The sequence below is a fragment of the Aquarana catesbeiana genome, linkage group LG04, assembly GCF_042186555.1.
Source record: "Aquarana catesbeiana isolate 2022-GZ linkage group LG04, ASM4218655v1, whole genome shotgun sequence".
Lineage (NCBI taxonomy): Eukaryota > Metazoa > Chordata > Amphibia > Anura > Ranidae > Aquarana > Aquarana catesbeiana.
The window spans coordinates 662,597,173-662,625,129 of NC_133327.1; the positions used below are offsets into that span (position 1 = coordinate 662,597,173).

The window sequence follows — 27,957 nt, forward strand, 5'->3', positions numbered from 1 at the left end:
ATTAGTAGAAATCAGCAGGGATTCATGAAGAATCGTTCTTGCCAAACCAATCTATTAACCTTCTATGAGGAGGTGAGCTGCCATCTAAATAAAGGAAGGCCGTAGACGTGGTGTATCTGGATTTTGCAAAGGCATTTGATACAGTTCCCCATAATGTTTACTGTACAAACTAAGGTCTGTCGGCATGGACCATAGGGTGAGTACATGGATTGAAAACTACAGCTAAAGCTACAAGGGCAAGTTCACAGGGTAGTGATAAATGGGGATTACTCGGAATGGTCTGGCGTGGAATGTGGGGTCCTCCAGGGTTCTGTCCTTTTTAATTTGTTCATAAACGACCTGGAGGATGGGATAAACAGCTCAATCTCTGTATTTGCAGGTGATACTAAGCTAAGCAGGGCAATAATTTCTCCGCAGGATGTGGAAACCTTGCAAGAAGATCTGAACAAATTAATGGTGTGTGGCAAATGAGGTTTAATGTAGAAAAATGTAAAATTATGCATTTGGGTGGCAAAAACATGAATGCAATCTACTCACTAGGGGGTGAACCTCTGGGGGAATCTAGGATGAAAAAGGACCTAGTAGATGATAGGCTCAACAATGGCATGCAATGGCTGGGCTGCTGCAAGCAAAGCAAACAGAATATTGGCATCAAAAAGGGGATTGACTCCAGAGATAAAACGATAATTCTCCCACTCTACAAGACTCTGGTCCAGCCGCACCTGGAGTATGCCGTCCAGTTCTGGGCACCAGTCCTTAGGAAGGATGTGCTGGAACTGGAGAGAGTCCAGAGAAGGGCAACAAAGCTAATAAAGGGACTGGAGGACCTTAGTTATGAGGAAAGATTACGAGCATTGAACTTATTCTCTCTGGAGAAGAGATGCTTGAGAGGGGATATGATTTCAATATACAAATACAGTACTGGTGACCCCACAAAAGGGATAAAACTTTTTTGCGAAAGGGAAATTAAAAAGACACGCAGACATTCACTAAAATTAAAAGACTAGTGGTTTAACCTTACACTGTGTAGAGGGTTCTTTACTGTAAGAGCGGTAAGAATGTGGAATTCTCTTCCACAAGCAGTGGTTTCAGCAGGGAGCATAGATAATTTAAAAAAACTGTTAGATAGGCACTAAATGACTACAACATACAGGGATATACAATGTAATATTGACATAAAAGCACACACACAGGTTCGACTTGATGGACTTGTGTTTTAAAAAAAAAGAAAGAAATAAAAAATAGCTAGATAAAGGCTTGATCCAGGTCAGTGTTAGGGTTAGTGTTAAGGTCAAATGTTGGGTCAAAGGTCAGAGTCAGAGGCCACAGTCACTATCTTTTAGGTGAAATTTTCCCAAAAAATTGCCTTTTTAAAATTAATATCAGTGTCAGTTACTGTCAGTCTGATTGTGTAGTAGGTAGGCCCTACTATGGGTACAAACAACAAATAACATACACATACACTAGATTGTCAAAAGTATTAGGATGGCTGCCTTTACAGGCACATGAACTTTAAACTCTTCCAGACCAGCCGCCGCAGTTATACTGTGGCAGGATGGCTCCCGTGCGCGAGCTGTCGTAGCTGTACATCGTTGCTGTACTCTTTAAGATGCTGTAGCAGGCGCGTGTCGGCAGCGTGTCCTCGGAGACGACGCGCGTGCCCAGCAGGCACGATGACCGCCGGGCACCCATGATCTCTCGTGACAGAGCGAGAACTGGGATCTGTGTGTGTAAACACAGGGGAGAGGAGACAGATTGTGTGTTCCTACTTAGTAGGAACAACAATGCCTCTCCTCTTCCAGTCACTCCTATCCCCCCACAGTTAGAACACAACTAGGGAACACATTTAACCCCTTGATCGCTCCCTAGTGTTAACCCCTTCCCTGCCAGTGACATTTATACAGTAATCAGTGGCTATTTTTAGCTCTGATCGCTGTATAAATGTCAGTGGTACTAAAAAAGTGTCAAAAGTGTCCGATGTGTCCGTTGCAATCCCGATAAAAATCGCTGATCACCGCCATTACTAGTAAAAAAAATAATAATAATAAAAATGCCATAAATCTATCCCCTATTTTGTAGACACTATAACTTTTGCGCAAACCAATCAATATACGCTTATTGCGATTTTTTTTACCAAAAATATGTAGCAGAGTAGATATCGGCCTAAACTGATGAAGAAATTTTTTTTTTTTGAATATTTATTATAGCAAAAAGTACAAAACATGTTTTTTTTCAAAATTGTCACTCTTTTTTTGTTTATAGCGCAAAAAATAAAAACCGCAGAGGTGATCAAATACCACCAAAAGAAAGCTTTATTTTTGGGGAAAAAAAGGACGTCAATTTTGTTTGGGTACAATGTCGCACGACCGCGCAATTGTCAGTTAAAATGACGCAGTGCCATATCACAAAAAATGGCCTGGTCCTTAACCACTTACGGACCTCCCGGCGTCAAAACGTCACTTCCGCCCAATGCTCTTAAATGGACTTTAAAAAAAAAAAAAAAAAAAAATTTAAATGACAGTCATTTTTTTTTTTTATTGCGTTTTAGTGTAAATATGAGATCTGAAGTCTTTTTGACCCCAGATCTCATATTTAAGAGGTCCTGTCATGTTTTTTGGGATGTTTACATTCTTTGTAATAGGAATAAAAGTGCCAAAATTTGTTTTTTTTCAAGAACAGTGTGAAAATAAAAAAGACGCGCCCTGCTCCACCCTGCCGAGGTTGCGTACAGAAGCGAACCTTGCGGACCTTGGGGCACTATTCCTCCCACTGACACAAACAATGGGGCACTATATCTTCCACCGATACTGATCCTCCTACTAATAGGAGCACTACTCCTCCTCCTATTGACCACCAACCCTGAGGCCATATTTATTTTTACTGATGCTGGGCCCGTGACATTTTCTGCCTCTGCTGGCCACAATCCGGCCCTCCTAAAGTCTAAAGGACAATAAATCGGCCCCTTTGTGTGAAAAGTGCGGAGACCCCTGCAGTAACGCATGCTTGTTATACTCACTGTGGAACCTAAGGGGTTAACCCTCCGCATTGTGTAAACAGGCTGTTTGATCCTGTCTTCTCTGATCCTCCCATTTTTCTTGGGATGGTGCATGTGATCAGCACAGGGCCAATCTGCACTGTCCAGACAGAGGGTCAGGGATCCTGCAGCCTCATAGGACAGTCAGAGTAGAATGAAAACTCCTCCTACAAGCTTTACCCAGACACCGATAGAAGCCACAAGACTGCTATATACTGCTGATGAGAAAAAGTATTTAGCAGTTTATATTTACTAAAATAATTGCATTTCCATGTTCTGTGTACTGTGGAAGACCAGATATAGTGAATACAGGGTCCTGGGTTTAGTAACACTTTATTGGTAGAACTGAGTTAAACATTGATACTCTGCACATACTGCACGCTGCGTCCGCCTAGTTAATGTGAAGGTGAAGCGCTCACTGGTTTGTATAACCTTTTGCACACCGCCTGTCATCACTCACTAATAACATTGATGTGCAGAAAGTTGGAAAAGCTCTCCGTGAACAATATTAGCACATTTGTAAGGAAAGAAAAACAATATAAAAGTAACCAGTTCAGTAAGAAGGTCAGCATTACATTAGAAGCTTAATAAGAACATATTTTAGGCCAGAACAAAAGAAAGAGAAAATAGGAGAAACAGAGAAGTATAGTTTGATTAAAAAAAAAAAAAGGATGGGAGTAAGATTATTTTTATACATTTCAGCTTGGTGAAAAATTTGGTTAGGTCGTTGGCCTAAAACGAATCACAGAAAAAAAAATAAAAAGATCACCCAAGCTTTGGACCTGTAATGGAGTACAACAGTGAGTGGCCCAGCAGGCCCACGCATAAAATTGCGTTCTTTGTGTAGCACCACCTCACCCATACAAAGCAGTTAAGGATCCCCAAGTGCCTTGGTGGGCTAACATTTCAACACAGGGTTAGATCCTTAAAGCAGTAAGCAGCAGACTGACAATGCTGCTATCCCAAGGTGCCCCCTTTGCTCCTTCATCCAGAGTGGAAGCGCTCTAATACAAGAGGTGTGTTACTGACCAGATCACCAAGTAAGGGGAAATGCCTAAAAAAGAAAACTAATGCAGCCTCCACAGCTAAGGATTGGTAAGTTAACACTTTTCCGCCCAGCCTATAGCGGATTGATGTGCAGGTGGTGGCTTTACCATTCTGACTGGAAGTCATATGAGGTCCTTCACAATGGGTCGCTCGTGCATGCCCCCAGGGGCACGCAGCAGGACGATCGGTGGGGCGTGTGTCCTTTGGACACGCCGCATCTCTGATTATAGTAGAGAGCCTATGAAGCGCTGCCTGTCAGTGCCAATCAGTGCCACCTATCAATGCCGCCTATCCTTGCCCATTAGTGCCGTCTATCAGTGCCCATCAGTGCCACCTATTGGTGCCGCCTATCAGTGCCCATCAGTGCCACCTATTGGTGCCGCCTGTCAGTGCCCATCAGTGGCACCTACCGGTGCCGCCTATCAGTGCCCATCAGTGCTGCATATTAGTGCCTTCTCAACATTTTCATGGAGGGGAGGAGTGACATCATCCACTCTACATAAGCTTAAGGTTCATATAGTGTTGGAGTCTACGTGGTTGGATGATGTTTTCCCACCCCTCCCCCCCCCGTGGCATGGTCCCTATGCCCGACTGAATGGTCAAGTAATGGTGTTTTTTGTTATGGGTTAAAGTGGCGGTAAACTCCCTTGTATGATTTTTACCTATAGGTAAGCCTATAATAAGGCTTACCTGTAGGTACAGTAAATACCTACTAAATGTGCACTGTTTAGGAGATATTTACTTTAGTTGCAGTCGGTGATGTCACCAGAGCATGCGCACTGAAGAAAGCTGGTCCTTCAAAGCTGTGCCCCAAACAGTGACTCCCGCATGCATGTGCGTGAGCAACGTTATCGACGAAGTCCGTGAACACGGAAGGAAGACCGGGTGAAGACGGAAGCACCTTTAGCAGTGACAGCGTGCCACTGGAGGGCTTCGTTTTCAGGTCTATCATAATTATACACCTCTGGGTATACCGACAGATTACTGTACAGTAGAACTCCACGCGAAGACGATACCATAAAAGAAGGAAGAAATCATTTAAATAAAACCAGATTTAATAAGAATAACTCCACTTACAAACAGAGATATTGATCAGACAGTTCATTACACATGAATGGTCTATTCACCAAAAACCAAGATGTCTGTATCTAATTCACCAGTGCACATGCGCAAATTAGCCATGGTCAACTTGGTTTTGGGTGAATAGACCATTCATGTGTAATGAACTGTCTGATCAACATCTCTGTTTTTAAGTGGATTTACTCTTATTAAATCTGGTTTTATTTAAATGATTTACACTGTGGAGAGTGTTTCTTCCTTCTTTCGTGGTATCGCCTCCGTGTGGGGTTCTACTGTACAGTAATCTGGTGGTATACCCAGAGGTGTAATTGTGGGTTCAGATCCCTAAAGGTGTTTGGAGGCTTTATGTAATATTACAACAAGCCCTACTTAACCTCTACTCAGTGAGGGTCATGTTTATCTGGTAAACCCCCACCTGTATACACCATGGTGGTCTGTGGGGTGGTCTCATCGCTGAAAGGCTTTCACGCTATTGAGATACACACTTATCTGTCTTTTTTTCTGCTACAGATTGAGAAGAAAGCTCACTTCTGGGTTTTTCTTTGGGCATTTTTCGACACTTTAAGTGTTTTATTGATGTTTAACTGATGATGGACTAGTGTCTTTATTGATGATGGACTAGTGTCTTTATTGATGATGGACTGTTGTCTTTATTGATGATGAACTAGTGTCTTTATTGATGATGGACTGTTGTCTTTATTGATGATGGACTAGTGTCTTTATTGATGATGGACTTTTGTCTTTATTGATGATGGACTAGTGTCTTTATTGATGATGGACTAGTGTCTTTATTGATGAAGGATTGGTGTCTTTTTTGATGATGGACTGGTGTCTTTATTGATGATGGACTGGTGTCTTTATTGATGATGCACTGCTGTCGTTATTGATGATGGACTGGTGTCATTATTGATGATGGACTGGTGTCTTTATTGACGATGGTCTGTGTTGTGTATTGACGATGGACTGGTGTTGTTATTGATGATGGACTGGTATCTTTATTGATGATGGACTGGTGTCGTTATTGACGATGGACTTGTATCTTTATTGATGATGGACGGATGTCTTTATTAATGATGGACTGGTGTCATTATTGATGATGGACTGGTGTCTTTATTGATGATGAACTGGTGTCGTTATTGATGATGGACTGGTGTCTTTATTGATGATGGACTGGTGTCGTTATTGATGATGGACTGGTGTCTTTATTGATGATGAACTGGTGTCGTTATTGATGATGGACTGGTGTCTTTATTGATGATGGACTGGTGTCTTTATTGATGATGGACTGGTGTCGTTATTGACGATGGACTGGTGTCTTTATTGACGATGGACTGGTGTCTTTATTGATGATGGACTGGTGTCGTTATTGACGATGGACTGGTGTCGTTATTGACGATGGACTGGTATCTTTATTGATGATGGACGGATGTCTTTATTAATGATGGACTGGTGTCTTTATTGATGATGGACTAGTGGCTTTATTCAACCTTACTAATTATGTAATTTCATGGCAATGTTTATAGTATACACATCATAATAATTTGGTGGTAGTATTGTTTGATTTTAACAAGCCCTACACTGTTGTTTTCTTATTTTATGTAATATGGTAAAACTTTTTTTTGACCAAAAGAATGAGATTTTAGTAGACAATAAATAAACAAAATTTGCTGTGTGGTCAATATACGATCATTTCCCATCAAAAATGAATGTTCAGTCCTTCAATATATTGAATTCTACTTTTTCTTATTATAGAATCTATCCTTGATCAACTGTTTATTTTTACATGTATGCTTTAACCTCTATTGTGATAAAAGAGGACTTTATGACTTCTAGAGCAGGTGTATCCTGTAGTCTCAGCTTTTAAGATTATCAGATTTTTGCTATCTATTAAATATTTATCTTTAAATACATACATATTTGTAAGTTCTTGAAATCCAGAGAAGACACCATTTGGAATAACTGTAATTTTTGTGTAGACGATTCTTCTGTAAGAAATAAAAAATGAAAGAAAGGAAGACAAATTAAATCAGTGGTAAGAAAGGAAATATTATTTCAATCTAAAGGCTTCATTCACACTGGCATACGCATATTGTCTGAACACAGGTTCCTGCTGGTAGAGCTAGCAGAAGATCCTGCATAAAAAATGTGCCTAAAAAGCTCACGGTTAGGTGAATTTAGATGCATACAATTCTCTTAATTACTTTATGGCGGAGATTTACTAAAACTGGGGCACTCAGAATCTGTGCATGGTAGCCAATCAGCTTCTAACTTCAGCTTGTTCAATTAAGCTTTTGAAAACAAAATCAAATAAAAGGGTTGGGACTTTGAGCGAAGCACGTGATGGCAAGAGAATAACTTGATGAATATAAGCGGCTAATTAATTCATATACATTGTTTAATTCATATAAAATAGGTACAAATATGATCTCAATGTCTAATTGAAAACAGTTAACATGATACTAACACGGGTAGCAATAGATATCACAAGATTACAATTTCATAATTATTTATTATTTATTTCAGGTACTTATATAGCGCCATCAATGTATGCAGCGCTTTACATATACATTGTACATTCACATCAGTCCCTACCCTCAAGGAGCTTACAATCTAAGGTCCCTAATTCACATTCATACATACTAGGGACAATTTAGACAGGATCCAATTAACCTACCGGCATGTCTTTGGAGTGTGGGAGGAAACCCACGCAGGCACAGGGAAAACATGCAAACTCCAGGCAGGTAGTGTCATGGTTGGGATTCGAACCAGCGACCCTTCTTACTGCTAGGCGAAAGTGCTATCCACTACACCACTGTGCTGCCCATTAGTATAGCATTCAATTAAGCTTTGACAATAAAACCTGGAAGCTGATTGGTTTCTATGCAGAGCTGCACCAGATTTGGCACCCTCCAGGTTTAGTAAATCTCCCCCAATTAGACATGTGCACTGCCGAAAAATTTGTTAGTTCTCATTTCATTTGGCCCTTTTTTTCCTTTCCTTTTTACGGTCATTCGTTATGATCGCAATTCGTAAATTTGAAAAAAATCGTAAATTCAAAAAAATTCTAAAAAAAATCGTAAATGCGAAAAAATAAAAAATAAATTTTAAGTTCGAAAAAATTGGAAGTTCGAAAAAAGTCTGAAATTTGGAAATTTAAAAAAAAATCAGAAATGTGAAAATAATCGGAAATACGGAAATTCTAAAACCCGAAAATTAAAAAATCTGAAATAATAACTAATAGACATGTGCACACTGAAATATTTCGTTTCGGAATTTTGTTTGTGTCCGGAAAATAAATTTGTTTAGTTACTCCCGAAATTTGTTTTTATTTATTTAGTTTTTCGTTAAAAATTGCATTAGTCCGAAAATCCAAATTAAGGTCGAATCTGTCACTGAAGGCTTATGGTGTCTGTCGAATGTTCAAAGAATATTTGACGGAGCAGCTAAACTGTACGACGCCGTATAGTTTACCTGCTCCGTCGAATCTTCTTAGAACTTTCAACAGACACCATAAGCCGAAGTACGTGTGTACTCAGTTCTAGCTATTTTACTGCTCCTCCTCTTTGGTTACAATCAGCCAATAACTTTCATCATCTTCATTATTTTTATTTATCTTTTTTCCCCTACGCTGAATCTTTTCTCCCCTACGTTGAATCTTTTCTCTCTATGTAGAATAATCTTGGACTAATAGAGCTAAGGTTAGGCACATTCAATCACAGGTTTGATGGACACAGATTGTTATTGTCATCATCATGTCGAATCTCCTATCTATATCGAACTGTTGTAGCAACGAAAAGGAAAATAAAGCATTTGTTTATGTCGGATCTTTCGTTTTTCGGATTCTGCATTTTCGTTATCGTTTGTTAAAACAATAACGAAAATACCTGAAATTCGGACGAAAATGCATTCGGACGAAAACGAATGCACATGTCTAATAACTAACTAATAATATCTATTAAATTATAGGTATTGAAACTTCCTTTCAAATTTAACTGTTAGTGAACATAACGAATACGAAGTTATCTGAAGTTACGAATTATCCAAAATAACGAATGCCGCAGACACATTTGAAAGGAGATTCCTATAATTTAATATCTAGTAATAGTTAAGTTATTATTAGTTAGTTATTATTTCATATTTTCGAATTTTCGGGTTTTCAAATTTTCAGATTTTTTTTCATTTTCGAATTTCCAATTTTATTTGAATTTCCGAATTTCCTTTTCTTTCGAATTTCTGAATTTCTAATTCTTTTTGAATTTACGTATTTCCGTTTTTTTTTTTCGAATTTCCAAATTTTTTCGAATTTACGAATTCTTTCGAATTGACGAATATTCAAATAATTGAATTTACGAATATTTGGAAAAGTTTGTTAAACAGGTTTTTGTTGATTCGGTTATTTTGGAATGAACAAATTTGTTGAAATTTGTTAAAAAATGGATTCGGAGCGAAGCGAATTGCATATGTCTACCCCCAATGTATGTATGAGTATACTCATGTAAAGCGCTATGCACATTTTTCATTTGTGGGCGCATTGATACCTATAGTGCTACGTTTAGATGCATACAAAACCCTAAGCTGCACACATCCAAATGTGGCATTTTAGATACTTGTGTGAATGAGCCCTAAAAGAACAGCTTAGCAAGTGTATATTCCTGAACATCCTCGTGAAATGCAAATAGTTGGTGATCTGAGAGTGAAAATCCATTAGAAAATCCATTGCTGAATGCATGCAAGTAGGTCAAAAATGATGGGCTTTAAAGTAAGTCTGTCTAGTCTTTTATACTCTGCAATATTTATGAGAATACTTAGATATATATATCTATATCTATAGATATATATATCTATAGATCTAGATATCTATAGATATATAGATATCTAGATCTATCTATATAGATATATATATGTATATATACCTATATTGCAGTTGTCTATCCTGAGCATTGAGGTACATAAGTGGATACACCTTTTCATCTTTGAACCATGCCTGCCCCCCACGTGTTCCCCCGGTGGCTTGCTGTCAGCTACATCCTTCAGCTCCCAGGCCAGGCATTTCCCGTGGCCGCCTCCTGAATGATCACTTTCTGGAACTTCGGCTGAGCCGATTTGTAAGTATGGGGCTCTTTTAGGGCCTCTATTTGCAAAAAGATGTTGTTTGTCATATATATTTTCAATTGATACTTAGTTTTTTTTAGATATACTGCACACAAGGATCTACTCTTGAAGAAGCGAGCAGTTGCTTGCGAAACGCGTTGAATTTTAGATGCTTGTATAATACTTTATACCTAATATAACACATGTGAATGTTTTTAAGCAATTTGTAATTTTGCTACCTCAATAGCTTGGCCTATGTCCATGTATTTACTCATGTTTTCAATAAACTATGTAACCATTTTTATTTTGTACTTTTGTTGTCCCCCCGTGCTCGCTCGCCTAACTCAAAGTCCCATGGGCTATTTTTGCTTTGTTGTATTGTTCAGGGATGGAGGTTTGTCACGGGTAGTACCAGACCTTTCTCTTTTCTTGTCTAGTCTTTGTGGTTGTCATCTGCTAACTCGACCTTTGCTTCTTCATTAACTTCCCTTTGATTTTAGGCTAGGTTAACACATTTCCGGCTGCGGTTTGCAAGCCTGGTGTACGATGTGATTTTGTTCACCGGTTCAGGTGCGATTCAGGTGTAAATTTTTACTTGAAATACTCCATATTCCCATCATACATGTTCCTGGATAAGCACTCAAAAGTTTGGATGCTGCAGCAACAACCAACTGGAAACTGGTTCAGAAAGTCACAAAGGAGATATTTGCCAGCACACCATGGATCAACAAAGTAGTGTCCAAACAGATTTTCTATTGCATGATCACATCAAATGAACAGTGCAACGTTTCGGAGCCACGCAGGACCCCTTCATCAGGCATCCGTTTGTACGCTACTTTGTTGATCCATGGTGTGTTGGCAAATATCTCCTTTGGAATTTTTACTTGAATTTGCACCTAAACCGGACCCAAAATTGCACAGGACCCCTTTCAAAAACGGACCACGGCCGCCCCGTACATGTGTGAACCGGCTCTATTGAAAGCCGGTCCGGTTCACATGTTATTCAAATCAGATGTGATTAAAAACACATTCAATTCACAAATACAATGCTGTGAAAAAGTATTTGCCCCCTTTCTGATTTTTTTCTTTTTTTTCATATATATGTCACACTTAATTGAATTGTGTGATGACAAGCTGTTGATGAAAAATCGGACCATTTCTACACTCCATCGGACAATTGTTGTCGGATTTTTCGCAGACAAATATTGAATGGAAGGTTTTAAAATTTTCTGCGGACAAATGTGTGTTGTCGGATTTTCCGAGAGTGTGTACACAAGTCCGTCGGACAAAAGTCCAAACTACAAACACGCATGCTCGGAAGAAAGGACGAGCCAGAAACGGTCGGTCTTCTAAACTAGCGTTTGTAATGGAGAATTAACATTTGTGACGTGGCAAATTATGAAATCTGGAAATGCAGCGCACAATTCTCTTCTTCTTTAATGGGATAATAATGAAGCTGCTTTGCTGGTGATACTGATGGAGTTATTGAAAACTAATTTTCAAAGGCGTTTTTTTTCTAGTGATATCAAGAATATTATTATGCTTTTTTTTTTTTTTTTTATTTGGGCAAGTTACCACAACACCATTATCCCGTAGTTTTTAAGATCAAAGATACAACTATGTTGGTGTCCCTTGTCAATTTTACATTATATTTTTTAAAATGTAACTGCCTACTCCCAAACTGTCATTTGAAGTAAAACGCATAGCCAAGTATTATTCTCCACAATTTTTTTTATTGTGCATTAAAAAAAGAAAACAAATAAAATTAGACATGCTATCTGCCAATAGAACTTAACCAAAAAGTGCATGCTATGCATCCAAAAATATAGAAAATATAACAAATCAAATCATTATTCAACCAAAAAATTAAATAAAAGCCTCATGCATGTGTCTTCCTTCTTAATATAGGAGGTCACCAATGTCAAGAGTTGGTGAAAGCAGGCGTCCGTCATCCGGAGATAATTCCGAAAACCATATGATTATTCTCCTGGAACTCCCGCAGCAAAGGCATATGACATAATTGGTGACGATTAATAAAGCAACCAATTTTTTGTCCAAGAAATTCTCCTCCTCCTGTTCCTGGACTGGACTTGGGTCAAAGCAATAACTCCAAGGCCAATTATAAATAACACGTTATCTCCTCCGATTCCGCAACATGTCTGGTTGACGAACGGCCGTTCAGAAACAAACTGAAAAGAACGAACTGAACTGAAATGAAAAGCGCAGTCAACACTCACCAAACTTCTACTAACACGAAATTAGCAGAAGGAGCCCAAAGGGTGGTGCTAAAGAGCTGAAAAACCACATAGTACATCACTCCGCTCGTGTTTGTTGGCTGACAATTCCTTGCCGTTTGTATGCAAGACAAAATCCAGACACACGCCTTCGCACAAAAGTCAGAGGTTTTGTCTACGGAAAATCTGATCATGTGTACGAAGCTTTAAATGACTCAGATCATCACACAAAGATAACCTGAGTAAATACAAAATGCAGTTTTTAAATGATGCTGTCCAAACCTGCCTGGCTTTATGTGAAAAAGTAATTGCCCCCTAAACCTAATAACCCTTGGCAGCAACAACTGCAATCAAGCATTTGCGATAACTGCCAATGAGTCTTTCACATTGCTGTGGAGCAATTTTGGCCCACTCTTCTTTGCAGAATTGTTTTAATTTAGCCACATTGGAGGGTTTCCAGCATGAACGGCCTGTGTAAGGTCATGATACAGCATCTCAATTCAATTTAAGTCCGGGCTTTGACTAGGCCACTCCAAAACCTAAATTTTGCTTTGTTTGAACCATTTGGAGGTGGACTTGCTGTTGTGTTTGGGATCATTGTCCTACTGCATAACCCAAGTGCACTTGAGCTTGAGGTCACGGAATTGATGGCCGGACATTCTCCTTTAGGATTTTCTGGTAGAGCTCAGAATTCAAGGTTCCATCAATTATGGTAAGTCCTCCAGTTTCTGAAGCTGCAAAGCAGCCCCAGACCATCACACTACCATCACCATGTCTGACTGTTGGTATGATGTTCTTGTTATGAAATGCTGTATTAGTTTTATGCCAGATATAACAGGACGCACACCTTCCAAAAAGTTAAATTTTTGTCTCATAAGTCCACAGAATATTTGCCTAAAAGTTTTGGGGATAACCAAGATGTTTTTTGGTAAATGTGAGATGAGCCTTCATGTTCTTTTTTGTCAGCAGTGGCTTTGGTCTTGGAACTCTCCCATGGATGCCATTTTTTCCCCAGTCTTTTCTTATTGTTGAATCATGAACATTGATCTTTACTTGAGGCAACTGCAGTTCTTTAGATGTTGTTCTGGGTTCTTTTATGACCTCCTGGATGAGTCATCCTCATGTAATTTTTGTAAGCAGGCCACTCCAGGGAAGATTCACCACTGTTCCAAGTTTTTTTCTTTTTTTTTTTTTTTTTGCACTTCAGCGAAATTTATTTTAAGAGAAGTCGTATCAACTTTGAAAATCAAAATTTTTCCCGTCTCTTTTTTTTTCACATCATTGTGGCTAATATATTGTTTATTTTTATTTAATCCTAAACTTCATAATTAAAAGTAAAGCACAATTTTCCTCCAAGCGAGTAGATCATATAGAGACCACATATCGATATACAATCTTTTAGTAATATCCCCAAGCCTTTAAAACCTCCATTTTCCCCTCATACCCCCCCCCCATCCCTCTATTCCCCTCCACCCTCCTCTTATCCCATACGCACATCACCCATTCCACCTCATATTCTTACATCTATCCAACCCATTCATGCTCGAGCCATAACTTCCATATGTTTTTATATTTCATTAAAGTGCCTATTTTTCTATACCAATATTCCTCTTTCATAACCAAGTCCTTGACCTCTTTTCTCCATTCTCCTACTGTTGGGGGTTCTTTTGCCTGCCACTTTCGTGCTATAATTTTCCTTGCCTGAAACAGGCATCTTATAATGGCGGTCTGGGTGTCCCTTGGCATGTCATTTTCCTCCAGCAAACTCAACAGACAGATTCTGCCCTCCATTTCTAATGAGGACCCAAATATTGCGTTGATTTCCTCCACTAGTTTTTCCCAATATCTGTATAACTTGGGACATCGCCAAAACATATGCACGAGGTCTCCTTTTTCCTCTCCGCACCGCTGACATTTCGCATCCTGCCTCTTACCAAACCTAAATAATTTCTCTGGTGTGTAATAGAGTCTGTAGATCAAAAATAAATAAGAGACTCCCTGTGACAGTGATAGCGATATCCTTGGCCCCAATGCCAAAATAAATTTCCATTGTTCCTCCGTTATTGTGCCAACCTCTTCCCCCCATTTAGCTCTCTTCCTGGGCTCCACCCCCCCTTCTCGCCCCGCCTTATTTATACTTTTGTACATTTGTGAGATCAGCCCTTTAGACCCCTTAGTATTTACCAGATTCCTTAGCAAGGGCATTTCGCTCCACTCTATCATCTTGCCACTGAATTGTACCTCAAGGGCGTGCCTTACTTGCAAGTAACTAAAGAATAATCTGTTGGGTACTGCAAATTCCTCTTTTATCTCTTGAAACGTTTTCAACCTTCCAGCCCTGTACAGTTGCACCAAACAATGAATACCCCTCCTATCCCATTCTTCTATTCTCCCCATCACCCTGAACTCCTTCAGATTTTTATTATTCCATATCGGGGAAAACTCGGAGTACCCTGTATATCCCAGTACCGCCTTTACCGACTTCCAGCATTTAATCATTAGCTGAGTTGTTGGGCAGCTATATCCAAAAAGTTCAGCCTCCACTGCCTTCACCTCTGTATCATGACTGCTATTGTACAACCATACACTCTTTCCTCCTACCCTTTCTTCCGCCAGATTGCTGCCTCTCATAAACTGGATTTGGGCTACCAGAAAGTAACTCCAGGGGTCCGGTAGCGCCAGGCCTCCCTCCTCTCTCGACCGCCGCAGCGCTCTCAAACCAATTCTTGCCACTCCATTCTTCCAAATTAATTCCCTAAACAAACTATCCAGCCTCCCAAACCAGTGCTTCGGGATCCAGACAGGAGAATTGTGTAACACAAACAAAATTTGCGGCATCCATATCATTTTAATAAGATTGCATCTGCCGGCGACCGAGAGAGGAAGGCTGCCCCACACCCGGCTCTTTTGTTTTAACTTTGCCATTAATGGTACCACATTGCCAGTTATATACTGCCCTGGGTCTTTGGTTATGTTTACCCCCAAGTATCTCATTTGATTTACGATTTTTAGGGTATTCACCTGTCCTGGGAGCGGGTTAACCAGGGGGTCTATCGGTAAGAGAGACGATTTTTCCCAGTTAATTCTTAAACCGGAGAAGTGCCCGAATTCTTTAATCAGTTTCATAGCCCCTAGCAGGGAAGCTTGTGTATCTTCCAGGAACAGCAGAATGTCATCCGCATACATTGCGACTTTCTCCTCTACGCCCTTTCTTTTAAAACCCTGCACTTCTTGCGAGATTCTTAGGGAGACCGCCAGAGGTTCCAATGCGAGGGTGAAGAGCAGGGGTGACAGTGGGCACCCCTGTCTCGTCCCCCTCCCTAGCTGAAACCACCCTGAGCATTCACCGTTAACCCTAACCCTGGCTCTTGATTTGTCATATAAAAGACTCAACCAGTTCACAAAATTAGGACCAAATTTGAACTCTGCCAGTACTTTCCACAAATAATGCCACTCAAGGCAATCAAATGCCTTGACCGCATCTAGTGATAGTATAGCTCTATTCCCTTCTTTCTCCGTAGGTACTTGTATATTACTGTACAATCTTCTAATATTCATACTCACCGATCTGTCCGGTATAAAGCCGGTTTGGTCTGGGTGGATTACTTTCGCAATTATCTTTTTTAACCTGTTTGCTAGGGTTTTTGCCAGAATCTTAATATCTGTGCATAGAAGTGAGATAGGTCTATATGAGGCTACATCTAACGGGTTCTTCCCTTCCTTTAACAAGATTACAATAGTGGCTTCTATCATAGACATAGGCAATCTACCCTCCACAACGGCTCCGTTCAAAACTTCCAGTAGTTTTGGCAGCAAGACATCCCCGTATCTCTTATAAGTTTCTATGGGCAAACCGTCCGGTCCTGGCGATTTTTGATTCGCCATTTCCTTTACCACTCCCTGCAACTCCACCAGCGTCAATGGAGCTTCCAGAGCATCTCTTTCCTCACTGGATAACGGGGTTATTTTCAATTTCTCAAAGAACTCCCACATCTCCCCCTCTACATCCGACTGTGGGGCCCCATACAGACCTTCATAGTAGTCTTTAAACACTTCCACTATACCAGGGGTAGTTCTAATGGTGTTCCCGTCCTTATCCCATATTTCTGCTATAGTGGATGAGGGGCCATTTGCCCTAGCTATCAGTGCCAAAGTTCTACCCACTAATTCCCCTTCACAAAAAAAATTCTGTTTCTGAAACATTCTGCTCCTTTCTTCTTTCTCTAGTACTAATTTCCTGTATTCTTCCTGGCCTTCTACCCAAGCCTCATACCTAGCTATAGTTTGCTCCTCTAGATACCTCCCTTCTGCCACCCTCACCTTTTCTCTTATTCTATGTTCCTTGACCCGTGTTTTCTTTTTGGCATAGGAGATTTTCTGAATGAAGACCCCTCTAAGGAACGCCTTCAAGGCGTCCCAGGTTATACCTAGCGAGGCAGATCCTGAGTTCATATTTATAAATTCTTCCAAATAACCGGCTATCGCCTCATCATCCTCAATTATTTCAAGCCAAAAGGGGTTCAGTCTCCACTCCCCCCCTCCAGCGCTCAGCCCCATTCTAACTGAAAAAACCAGTGGAGAGTGGTCTGAGAGCCCCCTTGGCTCGTAATCTATCCCTACCATTATCCTCAGGGCTTCCTCATTACAGAGCACTAAATCAATCCTGGATAAAGTTGCATGTGTCCTCGAGTGGCATGAATATTGCCTCTCACTCGGATGCCACTTCCTCCAGGTATCCACCCATCCCACTTCCTCACAGAATTGGGAGAGTGGGCCCTTAGATGACCCTCCAGGGGTCCCCTTTGTCGGGAATCTGTCTACACAGTTGTCCATAACCGTATTAAAGTCCCCCGTCACTATAACCGGTACCCCAGGTTTGTCCGCTATGAAGCTTATCAATTCGCTAAGTATTTCTGTTTTGAATGGTGGAGGAATATACACACTTGCAAGAACACAATCCCGCCCCTCAATATTACAGTAGAGAAAAACATATCGACCGTACTTATCCAGTTTACTCTGTCTGCAGGAGAAAACCAACCCAGTATTTATCAGCACGCTCACTCCCCTTGAATACGAGGTATGAGTTGAGTGATACTGCTCTTGATAGTTCCTGTTCCTCAGAGTATTCACTGTATCTTTATCTAGGTGGGTCTCCTGGAGACAGAGTATCCTGACATCCCTTGTTCTGGCCATAGAAAAAATAGCTTGTTTCTTACATACATCTTTCACCCCGCTTACATTCCAAGAACATATCTTCATATATTTAGATTTACCTAAATTCACCCTCTTATCTATTTTAGTGCCTACCATTCACCTATTCCTGTGTCTTGACTCAACATAATATTCTATTCCCAAAATTTTTGTGATTAATAATTGAAATCTTAGTGCTTTTACTTTTTGTGTTTCTTCGCACCTATTTCTGTGTCTTAACTCAACATAATATTCTATTCCCAAAACTTTCGAAATTAATAATTGAAATCTTAGTGTTTTCACTTTTTGTGCTTCTACCATACTTCCTACTTCACACCACTCTGCCCTCTTACTCCCTTCCCTCCCCCCATACCCCCATATACCCATCTCCCTCCCCCATCCCTCCCAGATCCCCTCCCTCCCCATCCCATCCCCCCCTTCCTCCCTCCCTCCCCCCGCCCCATCGCCCCCTCCCCCCTCCCCCACCGGCCCAACCTTGGGCCCATCCCTCCGAGCTTCTAAAGTGACCGTGTTAACCCACAAACCGTGGATACACTTCCTTCCCCCTTTTGCATTGCAACCCGAACCTATATATATAAGAGGGGGATTACCCCCAACATAACCAACGTGTAAAGGATTTTTATCCACTACCTCCCTATTCCCACCCCTCTACAAGTATAACCATGAAAAAGGGGGAGGGAAGAGAACCGAGAAAAATGTCAATAAGCTTTTTTTTGAAAAAAAGAAAAAAAAAAAAGTCACGTCCCCAAATATACATCTGCTCGCTGGGCAAAATGCCCCAGATTTTGTCCTCCACCTCCCCCTCTCTCTCCTTCTAAGGCCTTTCTCCCGACCGAGATCTTCCCTCATTCTTCTCCAGCCATGAGAACACTTCCGCGGGGGCATTAAAAAACTGTACCTCCCCATTTGTTGTTACCCGTAAATGGGCTGGGTATAACAGCGCATAGCCTATTTTATGCTGTTGTAGACTCCGCTTGCACTCCGCAAATTTTGCCCTCTGTCTCTGCAGCTCAGGGGAGAAATCTGGATACAGGGATATTCTTGCACCATTATACAGAATATTCTTCATCTCCCTTGCTTTCTGAAGAATAGTAATTTTGTCTCTAAAAAACAGAATTTTAACTATAAAAGGCCTTAGCTGTCCCCCTAAAGATGGAATCCTAGGTGCGATTCTATGCGCTCGTTCAACAGCGAACAGGTTGGAAAATGCGTCTTTGCCAAACATATCCCTGAACCATCCCTCCATGAATTCTGCCGGATTGTTACCCTCGCTTCTTTCGGGGAGACCCAGAACCCTCACGTTCTTCCTGCGTGCCCTGTTCTCATATTCATCCATTTTTCTTACGCATGAATCTAGTTGTACCTTCATCTTTTTAATCTCTTGTCTCAGTGGATTCACATCGTCTTCCACCTGACTGAGTCTCTCCTCAAGAACGGTGGTCCGAGCACATACCTCCTGCGTATCCCTTTTTAGCGTAGCTACATCGTCTCTGATGCCTCTGAGCTGATCCGCTAAATCTGACAGCGCGGTCTTACAGGCATTGGTTGCTAGGAGAATTTCCTTTAGAGATCATTCCTGCTCTGGTGTCCCCTTGTCCTCTATTATTTCATTGCCCAGACCGCTCTCTCTACCCAAGTGCATCTGCGACGCTGGTATGGTGACTGTAGGTGCGCAAACTTGGGCTGGGCCTTGACTTTTCCTTCCCACAGAATGATTGGCCTGCGCATCTTGATGTTGCGCACCCCCCATCTGGCTACTTTTTTTAGGTGTACAATTTGGTGTATGAGCAAAGCGTTCCAGCTTTGCTGCCGCCCCCTGACTGGCTTTATCCTTGGGGCCGCGCAAATTGTGCGCCCCAGCTCCTTCTTGTGCTGCGGTCTCCTCTGACCCCTTTTTTTTGGTCATCCTGTCCTCCCTCACCCCTTGGGACTTAGAGAACAAAAAAAATTATACAGTCCTGCTATGTTTCCTCCCAGGGTGGTTTGAGATTCTGTTTAATAGACCCACAGGAGCACCGCTTTTCAAAAAAAAAAAAAAAATGTAGCCTGCAGTGGAGCGTTTAGCCAATAAATTTGCACCCCTCCTCACAGCCACCTTTCCAGCCCCCAATATCCTCCTCCCCACTCTTCACCAATAGGAGTTCGCCAAGGGGTGCCTTCGGGAGAAGTTTCCAGAAAGTCTCATCCAGGGGGCTATTCAATCAAGCATTCCCAGGGCACATAGAGCATAGCATAAAGCGTACCTGTGCAGTCTTCCTTACCCCCACCGTTCAGTCAGCTGTTCTACTCAGCAGCGTCCTCCAGCTGCATCCTGTTTGTTTTAAGCAGGCGCTCTGAAGAGGGATCCTATAGGGCATACATGTAGCGAACACCGAGGCGCCGGTCGAATCTTTCGATATGCCGCTCCGCTCCGCAAAAGACTCCTTATCTCCTCGGGATCAGGCCGTCACAGGTATGGAAGTGTCGCTCCGGCGTTCATGCTTCCAGCGTGGACATAGAGAGGAGCAGTTTGGTCTGGGTCAGCAACGCCCTCCCCTTCCCCTCAACCTCCGGTCACGCCCACCATCTCGCTCCCATAGAAGAGGATTTTAACACTACATGGCACTGTTCCAAGTTATCTCCATTTGTGGACAATGGCTCTCCCCGTGGTTCCCTGGAGTTCCAAAGCCTTAGAAATATCTTTGAAACCCTCCCTAGACTGATACATGTACATTACTTTGTTTCTAATCTGCTCTTGTTTTTAGATTGTGGCATGATGTGTGGCTTTTTGTGACCTGTTAGCGTGCTTCACTTTGTCAGACAGCTTCTATTTATGTGATTACTTGATTCAACAGGTCTGGCAGTATTCAAGCCTGGGCGTGGCAAGTGAAATTTAACTCAGTTTTCCAAAAAACTGTGGTTAATCACAGTTCATTCATGATTCAGCATGGGAGGGGACAATTACTTTAAATTAAATAATAATTACAAACTGCATCTTGGATTTACTCAGGTTATTTTTGTGTAATATTAAAATTTGATGATCAGAATCATTTACGTGTGAGAAATATGCAAACGAATAAAAAATCAGGAAGGGGGCAAATACTTTTTTCGCAGCACTGTATGTGAACCAAGTTTTAGGACATATGCTATTGTTCTGTATTATACAGCACATAACTTGCCTGTAAGGGCCTGAGCCTGATATTCTATACATTACCCTTCAAGTACCTATTTCATAGGTTTGTGTGATTATTATAATGCATACATTTGTAGTAGGCATGTGCATTTCGTTTCGTTCCGAATCGAAATTCGGACGAATTTTTCATTATTCGGAAATTCGGATGCATCCGAATTTCCGAATTACAAAAGTGAAGAATTTAAACGAATCCGAAAACATATTCGAATCGAATTCGAAAACATATTCGAATCGAATTCGAAAACATATTCGAATCGAATTCGAAAACATATTCGAATCGAATTCGAAAACATATTCGAAAACATATTCGAATCGAATTCGAAAACATATTCGAATCGAATTCGAAAACATATTCGAATCGAATTCGAAAACATACTCGAATTCGAAAAAAATAGAAAACGTTTTTCTAAAAAAAAACAATAAGATAGAATATAAAATAATAAAGCAATAGAATATATATATATAAATATATATATATATATATATTAAAAAAAATATATATATATATATATATATATATATATATATTTTTTTTTTTTTTTTTTTTAATTTTTTTTTTTAATTATTCTCTTCTATTGTTTTTTTATGCTTTTCTTTTCTATTATTTTATATTTTATAATAGTCTTTTCAATTCAAATTCAAATTCATTCTATACGAAATTCGAATTTCGGTACATGGCTTCTGAAGTTTGAATTTCGTATAGAATGAATTTGAATTGAAAAGACTATTATAAAATATAAAATAATAGAAAAGAAAAGCATAAAAAAACAATAGAAGAGAATAATAAAAAAAATATATATATATAATTTTTTTTTTTTATTATTCTCTTCTATTGTTTTTTTATGCTTTTCTTTTCTATTATTTTATATTTTATAATAGTCTTTTCAATTCAAATTCATTCTATACGAAATTCAAACTTCAGAAACCATGTACCGAAATTTGAATTTCGTATAGAATGAATTCGAATTGAAAAGACTATTACAGAATATATAATATATATATATATATATATATATATATATATATATATATATATATATATATATATTTTATATATATATATATATATATATATATATATATATATATATATATATATTATATATTCTGTAATAGTCTTTTCAATTCGAATTCATTCTATACGAAATTTGAATTTCGGTACATGGTTTCTGAAGTTTGAATTTCATATAGAATGAATTCAAATTTGAATAGAAAATATAGAAAACAGAATAGAAGAAAATATAATATATATATTATATTTTCTTCTATTCTGTTTTCTATCTTTCCTATTCAAATTCGAATTCATTTTATAAGAAATTCAAATTTCGGAAGATGGTTATATATATATATATATATATATATATATATATATATATATATATATATATATATATATATATATATATGTGTGTGTATGTGTATATTATATATATATATATATATAATATATATATATATATATATATATATATATATATATATATATATATATATATATATATATATATATATAAAACCATATATATAGTTTACTTTTTCAAATTCAGTTATTGTTTTTTTCAAATGCGGTAGAATTTTTTCAAATTTTATAGTTTTTTTCGAATGTGGTAGAAATTGTTCAAATTTGACAGTTTTTTTTGAATGTGGTAGAATTTTTTCGAATTTGATATTTTTTTCGAATGTAGTAAAATTTTTTTTGAATTTGATAGTTTTTTTTGAATGTGGTAGAATTTTTTCGAATTTGACAGTTTTTTTTCGAATCTGGTAGAATTTTTTCGAATTTGACAGTTTTTTTCGAATGTGGTAGAATTTTTTCGAATTTGACAGTTTTTTTCGAATGTGGTAGAATTTTTTCGAATTTGATAGTTTTTTCGAATGTGTTAGAATTTTTTCGAATTTTATAGTTTTTTTCGAATGTGGTAGAAATTTTTCGAATTTGACAGTTTTTTTTCGAATGTGGTAGAATATTTTCGAATTTGATATTTTTTTCGAATGTGTTAGAATTTTTTCGAATTTGACAGTTTTTTTCGAATGTGGTAGAATTTTTTCGAATTTGATAGTTTTTTCAAATGTGTTAGAATTTTTTCGAATTTTATAGTTTTTTTCGAATGTGGTAGAAATTTTTCGAATTTGACAGTTTTTTTTCGAATGTGGTAGAATTTTTTCGAATTTGATATTTTTTTCGAATGTAGTAAAATTTTTTTTGAATTTGATAGTTTTTTTTGAATGTGGTAGAATTTTTTCGAATTTGACAGTTTTTTCGAATGTGGTAGAATTTTTTCGAATTTGACAGTTTTTTTCGAATGTGGTAGAATTTTTTCGAATTTGATAGTTTTTTTCGAATTTGTTAGAATTTTTTCGAATTTGATAGTTTTTTCGAATGTGGTAGAATTTTTTCGAATTTGACAGCTTTTTTCGAATGTGTTAGAATTTTTTCGAATTTGATAGTTTTTTTCGAATACGGTCGAATTTTTTCGAATGCGGTCGAATTTTTTCGAATTCGAATACGAAACGAAACAAATTCCGAAAACGAATGTAATGAATGCAACGAATTTAACTAAACGAATTTAGTTAAATAACGAATCGAAACGAAACTAAACTAAACGAATTTTTTCATCCTGCACATGTCTGATTTGTAGCCAGGAGCTGGATACCTACCTATTCCTGCAATCAGAAGACGCTGTGTGGCATTGTTTAAGGGAAAGCTGTTTCCCTCTAGTGTTCCAGTGTGGGATGTCCTGTTACTTTACTAATCAGAGACAAGACAGAGCAAAGCATCTTGGGACATGTAGTCAGGGCAGCCACCAAAATGGTGGGGCTCCTTACACAGCTTTAGGCCTGGTCCCCCCCCCCCGGGCGTGACCGCCAACATTACCCAGGGCCCGCCCACTGTTTCATCGAATCCGCCCACTGGGCATCCCACGCCCTCCTTCTCCATCCCATGTCCTCTTCGTCCTCTTACAATCCCATCTCCTCCATCCCATGTCCTCCTCCTCCAGTCCCATCTCCTCCTACCACAGAAGGGGGGAAGTGGGACAGGTGGGAGGGAGTGGGACAGGTGGGAGGCAGTGTCACAGGTAGGGGGGCAGCGGGACAGGTGGGAGGCAGTGTCACAGGTAGGGGGGCAGTGTCACAGGTGGGGTGCAGCGGAACAGGTGGGCAGGAGTGTCACACGGAGCAGCACTAGGGAAGCACCGGTCCTCCAGTGCCAGAAGGGGTAGCTGAGCCTGTGTCCCATCTCCACCAGGATATCCGGCGGCAGCTGAAAGAGAGTTCGGGCTTCTTCACCCTGACCTCCTCCTCCATGGGGCCCTCCTCTGGCACAACTGGCCCCACCCACCCCGCACAGCCCGGTGCACACTGGTACCTGACTGGAGCGGAGCTTGCATACACAAAAGAGGGGAGGCTCCTCCACCCAACCTCCTCCATGGGTCCCTCCGACTTGCACACAAAAGAGTGGGGAGGGGCTCCTCCCCCCTGATGTCCTCCTCCATGGGGCCCTCCGACCTGGCACCTGACATCAACGTCTGACTGCGGCCCCTACCTGCACACACCCTACCTGCACACACGTGGGATCCGCCCACCTCTCCACCCTCCCCTGCATCCTGGCAGCCAGTCCACTCTGACGGCAGCTGCCTCATGTTAAGGATAGTCCGGGTTGTGACCTGTGGTCTGGGCCCCTCGGACGGGCGGGACCCTTACAAGTGTACCGGCTGTACCCCCCCTGATAGCGGCCCTACATGTAGTCCATACGGATAGGATTCACCCTCTGGCTGTATTATGTGAAACTACAACTACCAGCTGGCTGATGGAGAAGAGCAGACCACTGGGAGGGACTATAAGAGTATCTGGTATATCCAGCATATCCGATCAGCCCCTAACCTGTCCACCTTTAGGAGATCAATGAAAACTCACTTATTCAGGGAAGCCTATCCCACACCCACCTAACAACTGTCTCCGAGCCACCACCCCCATCAAATCATTCCCCGCATCTATTACCTTTTGTACCACCACCCCATGAATGTAAGCTCTACGAGTAGGACCCTCCTGTCCCTTCTGTATTGAACTGTACAGTAATTGTGCTGTTCCCCCTCTACATTGTAAAGCACTGCGTATGTTGGCTCTATATAAATTGTGTATAATAATATAATAATAAGAGGGAAGGCTTGAGGCCTGGCACGCTCTCTTGGGACCGGCGTGGATCTGCATGCAGGGAATCTGTTACAGAGTGAACTGCAGCTGAGTTGAGGCCTGCTCTGGTGAAGTTACCCAGCGGATATCTGGAAGGACACCTGCAGACAGTTCCCCTTCACTGTCCGGCGGCAGCCCGGAGGCCACTCCTGTTCCCTCCAGCTTGCAGAGATATCAGATTTGTGTGAGCCGTGATGCGGTGCGGCGGAGGCCGGATGTTATCCCTTGAGCCACATTCCTGAGAGATCATCATCCTCATCATCATCTCCTGTTCCAGTTTGGTGAGCTAGCAATAGCCCAGTCCTATAGACACTGTATATAGACATCATTGTCTCCTGCACTTATTACCATCTTTCGTTCAAGGATCAGTTCCAGCATATCATAGACACTATATACAGACATCTTTGCCATCCATTGTTCTGCTGTTGCTTGTAGTTCCACAGAATTTTAACATCTTTAAAGCAGAACTCTGGCCAAAACTTTTTTCCATGTCCTTGTTGCTGATCTACCTTCACCAACTTAGCCATCCATGTTCTTCTGAGCTCTGTAGTTCCTCTGTATAGGGCTGCTGAACTTGCTAAAAAAACTTTATTGCCTGGTGACATCCTGTTTGTAATACCGCTGGCTGCTATCCCTCTCCTCAGCTCAGCCAGAAGTCTGACACTCCCCCTTGTAGTTCAATACACAGGGAGCAGGGAATTCTATTTCCTGTAGTGGGCGGAAGGGGTCTCACAGCCCCCAGTCTGTGCCGCCCATGGAGGTGGTGTCCTTCTTCTCTCTCCTCCTTCCTCCTCTGCTCCCTGCCAGCAATCCGAACCCCCCCCCACCACACCGGCCGCCGCCGCTGCTATCTCCGTGCATAGCCTGATCCTTATCACAAATCACCGGATGACACAGCACGGATTTCTGGTTGTGACAGATATTGTATGCGAGAACACCGATCACTGTAATCTCCCACTGGCATTGTGATTGACAGCGCACTGTGCCAATCCGGCGGGAGATTACAGTGATCGGTGTTATCGCATACAATAGCTGTCACAACCAGAGATCCATGCTGTGTCATCCGATGATTTGTGATAATTATCCCACTATATACTGGGGGCCACTGATGAGTTGCACTGGGGGCTACTGATGAGCTGCACTGGGGGGCTACTGATGAGCTGCACTAGGGGCTACTGATGAGCTGCACTGGGGGCCACTGAGGAGCTGCACTGGGGGGCCACTGATGAGCTGCACTGGGGGGCCACTGATGAGCTGCACTGGGGGCCACTGACCAGCTGCACTGGGGCCACTGACGAGCTGCACTGGGGGCCACTGATGAGTTGCACTGGGGCAACTGATGGTTGCACTGGGGCCACTGATGAGCTGCACTGGGGGCCACTGATGAGCTGCACTGGGGGCCACTGACGAGCTGCACTGGGGGCCATTGATGAGTTGCACTGGGGGGTCACTGATGAGTTGCACTGGGGGCCACTGATAAATTGCACTGGGGGGCCACTGATGAGCTGCACTGGGGGCCACCGACGAGCTGCACTGGAGGGCCACTGATGAGCTGCACTGGGGGCCACTGACGAGCTGCACTGGGGGCCACTGACGAGCTGCACTGGGGGCCACTGATGAGCTGCACTGGGGGCCACTGACGAGCTGCACTGGGGGGCCACTGATGAGCTGCACTGGGGGCCACTGATTGCTGTTAGAACGATCTCAAAGCTGCAGCAGGAGCAATATTTCTAATACTGAGTTACAGCAGAGTACAGTGTGTATAATACAGTATATAGTTATGGGATGTGTCTACAGTTCAGTAATAGTTACATAAAGTGAGGGTAATATGATTATCTCCTGTTGTGGCTGGAGGGGAGAGAACAGACATGCTTTACTTTTATAAGGGGCTATAACCTATCATACTGTGTGTTATGTATGGCTTGCTGGCTGCAGAATGAGGTGTATGATTTATGTTGAAGTGGGCGAGTTCACATTTACATGTACAAGTCTAGTGTACCTCCCACATTCATTATAATTAGCAAAACATGATGGGAAATGTAGTCTGATTGCAGTGTATAGAGAGGAGAGAGGATATGATGTAATCACTGTTCTAACACCTCCTCTTGGGCAGAATACAGGCAGCATTTTTTGAATCACAAAACTGACTTCCTGAAAATTCAATCAGTTATATCTCTGAAACGGTAAGAAATTTCACAAATATAATAAGGTTTTTATTATTATTATTATTGTTATTTATTATTATTAATTTGTTACGTTCTAGACATGTGCGCTGTCAATAAATTTGTTTCTTTTCGTTCCATTCTGTTTCGTATTAGAATTAATTCGTATTTCGTAATTCGTGTCCGAAATTCAATTTAAATTCGTATGAAATACGAATTTTCGTTAGGTTCGTGAACTTTTCGTAACAATTACGAATGTTCGTTATGATGAATTTATCATTATGAGGGGCTCCCACCATCCCTGTGCTGTGCTGACTTCCTGGGTTTTTAACTTTTAGGTTTGTTAACTTTTCGTAACAATTACGAATGTTCGTTAGGAATTTGGATCCGAAATTTGTAAACGAAATTTTGTATTTCGTACAAAGTTCGGAAGCATAGCAATTCGTATTTCGGATCCTCCTGAATGTACGAATTTACGGAAATTCGTACGAATGTTCAATTTGTACGAAACTAATCGCACATATCTATTACGTCCCATCAGTTTAGATGCGGCATTCGTTATTTCGGATATTTCGTAACTTTGGATACATTTCACTAAAGAAATTCCAATACCTATAATTTAATAGTTAGTAATAGTTAAGTTATTATTAGTTTGTTAATATTTCAGATTTTCACATTTTCGGGTTTTTGGATTTTCAAATTTCTAATTTCCAAATTTCCAAATTTACGATTTCA

At 40.7% G+C, this 27,957-nt stretch overlaps 1 protein-coding gene across 2 annotated transcripts in view; it reads right to left on the bottom strand.

Annotated features, from left to right (window-relative positions):
* Positions 1-27,957, bottom strand: part of FSHR (follicle stimulating hormone receptor) — a 239,644-nt gene that overhangs the window by 127,047 nt on the left and 84,640 nt on the right. For both annotated transcript variants that reach the window (XM_073628528.1, XM_073628527.1), the window contains exon 2: positions 7,075-7,146. In XM_073628528.1, the coding sequence (XP_073484629.1) occupies positions 7,075-7,146 (72 nt within the window). The remainder of the gene's footprint in view (positions 1-7,074; positions 7,147-27,957) is intronic.